Source organism: Frieseomelitta varia, unplaced genomic scaffold (genome assembly GCF_011392965.1).
Source record: "Frieseomelitta varia isolate USP_RPSP 00005682 unplaced genomic scaffold, Fvar_1.2 scaffold_254, whole genome shotgun sequence".
In the NCBI taxonomy this organism is placed as follows: Eukaryota; Metazoa; Arthropoda; class Insecta; order Hymenoptera; family Apidae; genus Frieseomelitta; species Frieseomelitta varia.
Genome location: NW_025109984.1, coordinates 604,607 through 616,920, shown reverse-complemented (window position 1 = coordinate 616,920; position 12,314 = coordinate 604,607). Strand labels below are relative to the sequence as shown.

The 12,314-nt window shown below is 35.5% G+C and overlaps 1 protein-coding gene across 1 annotated transcript in view; it reads left to right on the top strand.

Annotated features, from left to right (window-relative positions):
• The window catches only part of LOC122528659, a 70,916-nt gene that overhangs the window by 42,650 nt on the left and 15,952 nt on the right, over positions 1–12,314 (top strand). Inside the window, exons 2-3 of the mRNA XM_043654018.1 lie at positions 5,172–5,689; positions 7,755–7,920. Coding sequence (XP_043509953.1) covers positions 5,519–5,689; positions 7,755–7,920 — 337 coding nt within the window. The 5' untranslated portion in view covers positions 5,172–5,518. The remainder of the gene's footprint in view (positions 1–5,171; positions 5,690–7,754; positions 7,921–12,314) is intronic.

Below are 12,314 nucleotides of genomic sequence, written 5' to 3'. Positions count from 1 at the left end.
GATATTGCCAAAATAGAAATTTCGATGTTGAATGTGACAACAATAATTACTCAACTCTATCTTCACGTCATAGTATGACGCGACAGCGTTAATTTTATTATTTTAATTTTCACTTTTAAAATACGGAAAACGCGTAGAAATTCCCAAAATAAAAGTACCAAGGGCCGGATACTGCCAAAATAGAAATTTCGATGTTAATTACTCTGTCTTGGCGTCGGTAGTGTTAATTTTGTAATCTTAATCTCCACTTGAAAAATATGGGGAACGAATCGAGAAACGCAAAGATCTCAGGAAAAAGAGAAATGCCAGAGATATATTGCCAAGACACTGTGCAAATTTCGACGTTTATTCCCGCGATGAACGTTATTTTTGCGTCGGTAGTTAAAAGAGTCGAAACGTCGGGCAGAGACGACTGAACTGAAGTCGTCTCCGTGCTCAACGACGCTGGATTCAATCTAGCCGGATTATCCGGTTCTACGACCGACCATCGATGTTCCACGATTCGGAAGTTGCAAGCCTGTGTCAACTTGCCTCTTTCTGGCCGGCCCCTCGGCTATCCTAATACCCGACTTCCGGTCGCTGTAGGGGAAATGAACACCGGTGTACCACCGTACCTCGTAACGATGAATGCTCGAGCTGTTCGACGCTCCGTGATATAAACTTTATGGCTGTATTTTATGGTCCTAACGGGGGGTTCTCGTGTCCGCGTTGCGAGAGTAATGTCTCGGCGGGGAAATGTGGCGTACGTCGGTGGAAAATGTGAAAAATAGGCTACTTAGGGGCCTTTTCCTTGCGATCGCGTTGAATGTACCGAAGTGGAGGCTGTTTTGGAATTCGTTCCTTCGTTGAACCTGGAGATAATTGCACTGTCGCTTTCGAGTGACGAAAATGAGCGCTCTCAAAGCGTTTTAGAGTGAAATATTATACATACGTTGAGAGTGAAATATTACACGTAAGTTGCTGTCATTTACGACACGTTGAAATGTGTCACTTGATCGTGTGATGTATTAACAAACGAAATTAATTTTAATTTATGGCCCTTGTGCCTTTTTAAATTCATCTTGCACCGTTCGTTTCGCATTTAAAGACAAAAGAAAAAGAAAAAATTTCGAACAATTATCTGCTTCATCTGAAGATTTCATTCTTTTGAATTATTATGACAAATCTATTCACAATTGTAACTAAGAGAACTTTTAATTGAAAACCAATCGAATATATGTATATATGCGTAAAATATTCGACACTATTCTATATTATGTTCTAATATTATTCTGTATTTAATATTTTTTATTATAATCGACCTATAATGTTACATTATCATTAATATTAGTATCATATTGTATTATTTTTATATTATATCCTTTTATGTTATATCATTCTACCTAATGTTACATTATCATTAATATTAGTATCATATTGTATTATTTTTATATTATATCTTTTTATGTTATATCATTCTACCTAATGTTACATTATCAATAATATTAATATCATATTATATTATTTCTATATTATCTAATATTATTCTAATATCATTCTATATTCTATATTCTATATTTTATATATACATAAACTAAATTTTAATATACATAGAATTTTATTTAAAATGCGATTCGACCCTTTTTGCATCTGATGCTACAATTATTACAGACCACAAAAAGTGATATTTTAATATCCTTGCTTCGTGTTTCCTCGCAACAACGTTCATTCCACCGTGTTGTATAAACAGCGGGATGATTCAGTGAAATGCCAGTTACTCTTAGAAAGGGTTTTGTCACGACCATGCTACGGTCAGGCGAGATATGGCGTTGACGCTGTTTTCCTCGAGAAAAGGACGATCTTGGGAAAATATGCAGCGGAGTCTTTTATTTTTTTTTTTGTTGAGAAAAAGAAAAAGAGAAAAAGAGAAAAAGGAGAAGGACGCTGCATCTCTGAAAGAAAGGAATGTAAATGATGATTTGTATGGAACACGGGTTGTTTACATTGCTGCGAGGGTAAGAGGGATTAAAAGGGATCTCTCGTGGGAAAGACATAAGTGTCGCGTTATACAACGATGCTTTCAGCGACAGTGTGCAAATGTTGTGTCACTAAACGCACGTTTCTTCGTTTTAAGGAACGTGGAATTTCTGAATATTCGTTCTGAAAAGGAAAGTTGTTTATCGAGTCGTTTTGCGTGAAGATCAAGTGAAATTAAATGGTCGACAAAATTGGAAAATTGGAGCGATTGAACAATATTGTCCACGATAAGAAGAATTTGTAAACTTTAAAATTTTTAGTTTGAAAATTCTATGATCTACCGATCTACAGATAAATACCGAACGTTGAAAGTAAAGAGCGTCCCAAGATTCTTGAAAGGCAGTAAATTAAATAATAAGTACTTTAATTTGAACATACAATTGTATTGCATCGAACAAAATTGTATCTTTTGAACAAATTGTATTATAAATTAATTTTGCATTTTATTGAACAGAATTGTATTTTCGATGTTTGATCGATATTTTCTTACTTTTTTAAAAATTTCTGCTTGAGAGTCAAACTGATCAAATCCTGCTTTTGCCTTTCGCTTACTTTCGACCGAATGTCGTGTTTTTTATGTCGTTAAGAAGTTTCCTTAATTGGCTGAAAAGTTTCCGAGAATAACGTGGAAAGAACGATCGCAGTATATCGCGTGATTTCTCGTTTTAATCCTGCGCTAAAGTTTCGTCAGAGGTCTCGTTGCTCGTTGAAACGAGAGAAAGATTGGACCATAAAAAATTCGGTCGAATTGTCTTTGAAAGTTCGCTCGGCGGACGATGATCAAATTTTTTTGATTACTCAAATCCTTTCCTTCGTTAGTTAGTTAAATGTATACACTTCGTTTGGAGAGAAGTTTCTCAAATCTCGTTTCTCCAAGGTAATCTTTATCTCTAGATCAAAGCGGAATCATAGAAAATCGTCTTCGGAAATTTACATTTGAATTTCTACCGAGAAAATATTCTGATGAAATTCTACCGGGAACTTCCGACGAAAATTGCATTTTAGATTTAACGGATTGATGATATTTTAAAGTTAAAATTAATGTTCTTGATCAGAGTCTTGGTATTAGTTTTTTTTAAATCTTTGCAAACTTAATGAATGTCGAAAATAATTATCTTCCGGCGCTGAAACATTTTACGAATAATTTCTCGCAATCAGTGACAAAATAATTTAGTTTATTCGTTAGAAGTACAAAGGGAGTAGCACGAACGTATTTTTAATGTTTAGACTTTTGGTAATTTTAAGAACCTAAGAGGGAATAATCCAACAAATTGTTTTTTACAAATTGATAAGTCGTTGTCCCAATCAAAATTTTTTACTCCATCGTTGTGATAAATTTTCCTGGAACTTAAAATATTCTTTCCCAATCGTAAATTGACGTTCACATTGCCGATTTTTGAGAAACTTAAATTTCCAAACATTCACTCAAAAATAAGTAAATTATCGAAAGCAAAGCATATCTATTTTATTCATCTGTACGTTATATAATTTTCGTATAATGCTCGCACTTTCGCAAATAAAAAGAGAGAAAAGAAACTACAATCAGTTAACTAAAGTCACGAACTAAAAATTTCGAAATCTCTGCTCTGATTTGAAGAAAAGTTGCTTAGCAATTCTTTCAGCCGCGGCGAACGGTCAACTTCCGGCCGCGTGGTCCTCGCTGGCCCCCTTCGCGCAAAATGTTACGATTAAAAAGCGTTTTGCAAAACAGATTTACTGCGCTTACCCGTGGAACGAGTCTCGCAGTCTCGACGAAGTTGAAATATACATATATTTACGTGTACGGACACCGGCCATTTGTTTCCGGTGCGTTGCTTCTTATTGCGGAAGTTGCGCGCACAGTAGCGACCGTGAAACCACGAATACGGATCGAGGGAACAACCGGTCGTCAGATCAACGTCGGATGTCGTCAATTCAGCAACTCGAGGCAAGAACACCGTACACCAAATGCAAAAACTTCCATTTCCGTGAAATAACAAAGGGCTGTTGTGGTCTTTGTGGATGCGCGTGTTGCTCGGACGGAATGTTTACAACCTTGAATCACGATCGTTCGGGCTCGTCGTGGCATACGCGCGACACGGAACTATACGACCGAGCGAGTTTGTTTTTCTACGAGACGCAGGGTTATTTTCAGTTGCTTGGAAATTTCGTGGCAAGTTACTGCCTGTTGTGAGAATATTTGAAATCCAACGCTGTTTTGAATCTATCCTTGAGATTTTTGTATACTTTCGCATACTGCGGTGCGTTCTTTGTATTCTTGCAGAGTTCTTGAAACTATCGCAATCTAGTATGACTGTATTGTTCGACCAAGATCGAAACAAATGTAAAATAATACGAGTTGTTTAGTAGAATCTTGCAAGAATTACAAATATATAAATATATAAATGTAAAATTATACAAGACGAATGGTATACACATAATTGACGTGTAAAACCACGAAGAACAATTAACAAACTCAACATCAAATTTATCTAACTTTATTCTACTATTTAAATTTACCATTCGTGTTGTGCGATTTTGTATAATAATTTCTATTGCTATTGGTCACCAGATTGGTTTCAATTTTTTACCAATCATTCTTGAAAAGGATGTACGGAGAAACATATTTTATTTAGACGTTTGTTTTCAACTTGTCTTTCCTCCTCCAAATTTTAAACTTTCTCCCTTTTATGGAAGTCAGGACATAAATTATTCATACATGCAAATTCAAAGTAAAATTGTATTCGTCTCCACCGTTCGAGACAATTTCTTCTGTTTTTGTCTGAAGTACAATTTCGCAATTTTCGTGTTTTTTAAAGAATTAATGCACGTAATTATTTATTACTTATCGTGTAAACTCGTACGTGTACTGTGTACGAAACGAAGCAAATTTATGACAAAACATTCTCTCCGTAAAATCAGTATTATCCTTGGAATTATATAATTCCTTGGTACGCGAAATTTTAAACGAAACGATTGAAAATTACACGCAGAGCGACCGATCACTCATTTAGCCGAAGAAATACAACACCGTCGCTGAGATAATCCCGATTTCACACCTCCTATACCTCTTTCTCGCAACTCGACTCTCTTCTCGCCTAATCGCAGTCCTAATCCACCATCTCGTTGCTCGCCAATTCACTATTTCACCTCCACTTCGTACTCTCTGCTTTCAGGATCTTCAATTGACTCCTCGTGCTCGCCGATGAAGGATGATCTTCGCGAAGAATCGTCGTCCGTTCGTCGACCTTCATCGATCCTCGTCTCGTCGATCGCCAGTGTTCGTCAGACCGACAACGAGAGTCACGAGCCGTTAGAAATACAAAGTTTCGAGGACTAATTTCGGAGAGGGAGAAAGAGAGACCGTCTTCTCGCTGGAAGTTCTTTAGCAGCGATCGAGAGAAACGAGCAATTTCGTGGATCGAGGGAATTGTGAGTGCCGGTGGAATCGAGTCTCTCGAGGGAGGAGAAAGAGAAAGAGAGAGAGAGAGGATCAGAGTGAGATGCACGGCCCACTGTGAAAATGCTGGTGGACGATTGTGGCAGCGCTATGGGGTGGACTTCGGCCAGCGTGCGCGGAGGTTGGTCCACCCCGGGCGGCTGTAGAAATTCAGCGATGAACTTCGGTGGAAGCGTGCCCTCCCTCCATCCCGCTGGATCGATAAGATCGCTGCGATCTCAGCATTCTATGCAGGTAACTTTTATTAAGAAAAAAAAAAAAAAAAAGAAAGAAGAAGAAAATAAAAATCTTGCAAAATGTCGTTTGATCGTCGTCGTCGTCGAAGGGGTGAAGGTGTTCAGTTGCCAGCGAATCGTGGATTTATTGTAAACACCCAGGACAGTTTGAAATTTTCAAAAAAATCGATTTTTTTCTTGGTTTTTGTTTTAAATTAGAAATAAGATACGAAAGGTCCTAGCCTTTATAACGACTTACTTTGGGGGTATAATAATAAATCCGCGAATACAGAATAATCACTGTTTACAACTTTAAGCAGTATTATAAAGTGTAAATCGTGTGATTCAAATATTACCTCTGGCGAATCGTGGATTTATTGTAAACTTTGGTATTAACGGGTCCAGGACAGTTTGAAATTTTCAAAAAAAATCGATTTTTTTCTTGGTTTTTGTTTTAAATAGTAGTTTGAGGTCTTAGAAATAAGATACGAAAGGTCCTAGCCTTTAAAACGACTTACTTTGGGGTATAAATATAAAATAAATCCGCGGATACAGAAAAATAATTGAATCTGTTTGCAACTTTAAGCAGTATTATAAAGTGTAAATATAAAATATAATAAAGGTCCTAGCCTTTATAACGACTTACTTTGGGGTATAATAATAAATCCGCGAATACAGAATAATCACTGTTTACAACTTTAAACAGTATTATAAAGTGTAAATCGTGTGATTCAAATATTACCTTTGGCGAATCGTGGATTTATTGTAAACTTTAGTATTAACGGATCCAGGACAGTTTTAAATTTTCAAAAAAATCGATTTTTTCTTGGTTTTTGTTTTAAATAGTAGTTTGAGGCCTTAAAAATAAGATACGAAAGGTCCTAGCCTTTAAAACTTACTTTGGGGTATAAATATAAAATAAATCCGCGGATACAGAAAAATAATTGAATCTGTTTGCAACTTTAAGCAGTATTATAAAATGTAAATATAAAATATAATAAAGGTCCTAGCATTTATAACGACTTACTTTGGAGTGTAATAGTAAATCCGCGAATACAGAATAATCACTGTTTACAACTTTAAGCAGTATTATAAAGTGTAAATCGTGTGATTCAAATATTACCTTTGGCGAATCGTGGATTTATTGTAAACTTTAGTATTAACGGGTCCAGGACAGTGAAATTTTCAAAGAAATCGATTTTTTTCTTGGTTTTTGTTTTAAATAGTAGTTTGAAGTCTTAAAAATAAGATACGAAAGGTCCTAGCCTTTAAAACGACTTACTTTGGGGTATAAATATAAAATAAATCCGCGGATACAGAATAATTGAATCTGTATCACTGTTTACAACTTTAAGCAGTATTATAAAGTGTAAATCGTGTGATTCAAATTATCTTTGGCGAATCGAATATTAGGGGACTTGGATTCAATTTAGTTGGGAATTGTAGGAACTGTGAGCCGCGATATACAAGTAAAAAAAATTAAGTAAAAGATACATATGAAAAATAACGTTCTGAAACTTTAAAACTTTAGTTTTTCTCGAAACTAGGTTTTTAGAAACGGTGTGCAACAAGATACCAACCAATTGCTGTGAAACTTGGCCTAACATTTACTAGAGATTGACGATCGAACAATTTTTAATTTTTAACAATTTCGAAAAGTATAAATAAAAAAAAAGACCTAGAAAATTTTGGCATAAATATATGAAAGACAAATAGCTTTCATAATTTTCACAAAAATCAAAAAGTTGGACCGTCAATCCCTAGAGAACGTTGCTTTTGATAAATTCCATGTAGAGATGCAAAATTTTTTATCCCTCAAGTGATATCGTACATTATTTTCAAAAGGTACTGTCATTTACAATAATAACGAGTCGCGCGAATGATTTACGACGACTTACGAGTCGAAATAACGAAACAATAGTCGACACGGCTCGGTCAAAAATGTCCGATCGATTTCTCTGATCTGTATTCTAGTCGCGACGTCTTCACCCCGTCCGACAGATGTCCGTTTAATTTTCACGACGTGTCGCCGATCGCGGTGATTTATCATTAGCTACCCATTGTTTGCGTTTCTTTGTGTCCAGGGCGTGCCGGAGACACCGCGAAGATGCATGCACTGCCATCCGGTACACGTGCCGAGCACCCCGAACAATTACGTTCACCACCCGATGCAGTACTACACGCCGAGTCACTGCCCCGAGCCCAGGAACGGTGTCTACACACCTCATCGGGGCAGTTCTTATCACGGTGGTGAGTGAACATTCTCAATTCTCCAGTTCTCTGGTTTACAGAGAAAATTTTGCTACAAAACTTTGTTTTCCTTTGAATGCTAAAAATTGGTAATTTAATTAATGGCAATTTAAATTGTTGGTAATTTAAAAGTTCGATAAAAATTGGTAATTTAATTAATGGTAATTTAAATTATTGGTAATTTAAAAGTTTGATAAAGTTGAGTTAAAGATGAGCGTCGGAATGAAATGAACATCGCGGTTTTGTTTCGCGGTGTTCTATCTAGTTTATTACGGGATACAGTTGCAAAGTACAAAAGTACATAATTTTTACGTTCATGAAATTCCCAGTGATGTCGAGTATCGAGTTCTTTATATTTCTTCTTTATATATATATAAATTCCAAAAAATTCAATATAAATATATATATATATATATATATATATATATATATATTTATATTGATTTTTTTGGAATTTTTATATATTTATATTGATATAAATATTTTTATATATTTATATTGAATTTTTTGGAATATTTTTATATATTTATTGAATTCTTTGGAATTCTTTGGAATATTTTTATATATTTATATTGAATTCTTTAGAATAGTAAATTAGTACTGTGAACATGGCACTGTACATCTTTCGATATGTTTATTCAATGTAATGTCGTAATACATTATTCTTTTTGAATTAGTAATAAATAAATCAATTACGTACTCTAGATTATTTGCACGATATTTATTTTGTCCCGACACAGTAATTGCATATACTTTGAAGTACGATGCTCCGGTATAGATTAAACGTTCAAAGGATTGATGACTCGTGAATGAGTTCTCACCATTTTATAATTAAGACAGAAAATTAAGTTGTAGAATTTTACTCTGATTTAATATAATATAATAAAATTAGCTTGCTAATAATATCACTTACTACTTCTACTACGTATAATATATTACATTAGATTTTTATAATTTATAATAATTTAAATTTTTTTATAACTTATAATAATTTAAAATTTTTTATAATTTATAATAATTTAAAAATTGTTTTTAAATAATTAAATTAGATTTTTATATCATCTATTAGTAATATCTGAAACGCAAAGTGTCAGGTCGATGCGTCGTGAAATATCGTTCGATCAAGTAGAAATGAAACTCTGAACGCAAATTGTTGAGTATATGAACTACATTCCATAGAACAATAACCAGAATATTCATTAAATAATATATTTATATTTATCAATAACACACTCTGTGTAAAACAAGCTTCAAAATTTAATTCGTCCCGGCAATTTCAACGTCTCTCGTTACAAACAAATTGTATCATTACACGAAGAAAGAAGCAGCCTGAAATTCATTACAAAGGAAAGAGAGTCGAAAGAATGAATCTCCAAGATGTTTACCGTGGAAATATGGAGTCCTCTCGTCGCGTGTACGATAGTTCGCAATCTGACGCGCTGAAGATATCTGTCTCGTCCTCTCTTTCCCCTTCGCCGGCTGTTGAATATTGAACGCAGTCGCGAAACTTGACAGAAACGGATTAGGCTGGTTGGTGTCCCAGGCAAGCAACGCCGTGAGAACGAAAACAGAAGCATCCTGAGATTATGAGCAAGTTTACCACGCGGACGGAGTCAGACAAAGTGGATGGAGTCGTTCTTATACTGACTTTACGGTAGAAGTTGCGCAATCTGGCTGAAAGATGCCCTCGAGACATCGAATGAAATGTAAAACGTGTCAAACGAAACCGTCCCCTTGTCTCGGACAATGAAAATGTTTTCGAATTTTCAGATCGTTTCGTTTTACGTCGCCGCTTACGTTAAGGCACTTCGCAGCGACCAAGAAATAAATTAATTCGACGAAATTTGGACCAATTTGGTCTTTTTTTTTTTATCCTTAACTCAGCTCAGTGAAAATTCTTCAATCGAACCTCTGAAATTTGCATTAATGAATTTCACCGATTTTTCAAAATGTATGGGAAAACTGATTTTACAAGAATAATTGTAAATGGACAATACCTCGATCGTTGTAAGAAATATTAAAAGAACCGGTGAAATAAGTTGAGTAATCAGACTGGCAAGCTCAATACTGTTCGTAAATAAATATTATATAATTTTAAATATTAAATATCACATAACTTCGTAAATAAAAATGGTACCTTTAACAAAAAAAAAAAAAAAGGAATGAAGCCGCCAGGATTACGAAGTGATAGTAATTCAACAATGCAACGACAAGAAACAAACCACAGCAGTTTATAATTAACAAATTATAAACAATATTTATATATATATTAAACAAATATGGCACTTATCGGCCTCGAGACTTCTCGGCCGATGTCTGTACTGCTCTGTAAAAGTATTCGCGCATTCGCTGTGAATATCGAATAACGTCACGCGTATTCTCGCAATCGCGACAGCGATCAACACAAACGTAATTACGGTAAGCTAGGAAATTGTGGAGAGATAGCGAAGATCGTACGGTAACATAGGCTAACGAGACACGAGATACGCGGACTCCTATTCGCTAATAATAATTTTAATGTTATCTGAGGCTCGAGGGTGATGAATGGACAGCGAGTGAAAGGCTCAATTACCGTGCTTCAACGTCGCGAGATTCGATAGAAATAATCCCCTTGGCCCTCCCCTAGAATTTAGTTGAAACTAAAACTTCGCCCGCGGGACTTTAAATGACAGTAATAGCGTCTTTCGGGCTGTGAAACTCGATAACTGGGCGAGTCTTTGAAGCGAAAGACCCCTGACTGACGACCTCGGAATCTCCTTCGCGCGATAACGCGTCGATAAAGCTTGAATCGCTTTATTCTGTGCATAGCTCTTTGCTCTCGTCGTTTTGTTTCTCTCTAAATGTTCGAACGAACTCCAAAAACGAATGAACGCGCAACTATCGCCGTGGCTGCGATACTATCAGTTGCTGCAGTCAGTATGCATTTACGAAGATCTGATTTCTGTCTGGACTGTTCGTAATTTCGCGCGACAGTTTATTCAGCCTCAACGCGAAGTCTCTACTTTCACGATCTCGAGTTCGTTTCTCTTTTTGTTTTGTTTCTTCAAAGATATTTTTGACAACATCGTGAACCGGATGAGAAGGACACTTTTTGTTGTCGAAAATGTTAAACATTCAAACGTCTCTGAAATCGCTAAAAAATTACCAAGTTTTTATTACTACATAGGTCCGTACCGTAAAAATATCTCTGAAATATCGCTGAAAAATTGTTTCCACTACCAAGTCCGAAATTAAAGTCTCGATCTTAATACTTGAATTATTGCGGATTAATATACGGATTTTAGTTAAAAATTATTGCCATTAATTATACGTTTTTTTGACTGAACTTAATTAATTAATTTTATTTTATTTAGTATTTTTCCTAATTTATGTTAACTTAACATATTTTATTTCTCAATTATATCTAGTTAGACGAGAATGAAGCTGCCCATTGTAAGATACTCTTAAATAATCAAAGTTGATTTGACATTTATAAAGAGCGTCGTCATGTTACAGAAAACAAAAACACGAATCCTGTTGAATCTTTCTCTCGCTGAATAAACTGAAAAAAAAAAGGAAGCAATTTATTCGGGAACGTTTCACTCGAATCTCGCGCTAAATGAACGTCCTGTTATCTCTCTAAAACGGCAGCACAAACTAGTCGAAACAGTTTATTACCTCGAATCATTGTTTTTCATTTGACAAATACACGCGTAACCTGCGTAAAGATAGGCGTTTGTCGTAAAATTAAATTACTCAAGCAACAACGTCCATCGGCTCTCGTCGCTAATTGACGTAAATTCGAATAAACTGCGTATCTGGCGTAAATACACGGCCGTGCGACCGTGTAAATACACATAATTACGGGGGATAATTCAAATAAAAACACAGCCGCTCGCACGACTGCGCGATATATATTTACAGTGACAAGGGCTGTTAAAATTCTGCAGTGTTTCGGCACTATGCGGCGGGGATGGAAGCAGAATTCAAGCGAAAATTTCACATCGTCGATGAGTCGTACGAACAACGAACAACGGGAATCGCATACGTTTTAATGAAAAATATATCGCCAGGAATTGTCGCAAGTGTGCCCTGTCAGTTGGCAGGGACGCGGAAAGAGAGAGAAAAAAAGAGAAAAAAAAAAAGGACAACAATTCAACAAGTTGACATTCGCGAATGGCAAACGAACCGTCCGTATGTTCCACCAGGAGAGGAATCAAAATCAAAAAAAAATCGAATAAATGAAAGAAATCAAAAGAAACGGAGAGAGATTTCGCAGTCACAATTTTGATCAAACGATGAATTGAATGAAAAGCGATATTTCTTTTTTTTTTTTTTTTTTAGTTTTTTGTAGTTTAGGTAGAAATGTGTCTCTGTAAATTCGATCGGATGTAAATCGGTACATTTATTGTTTA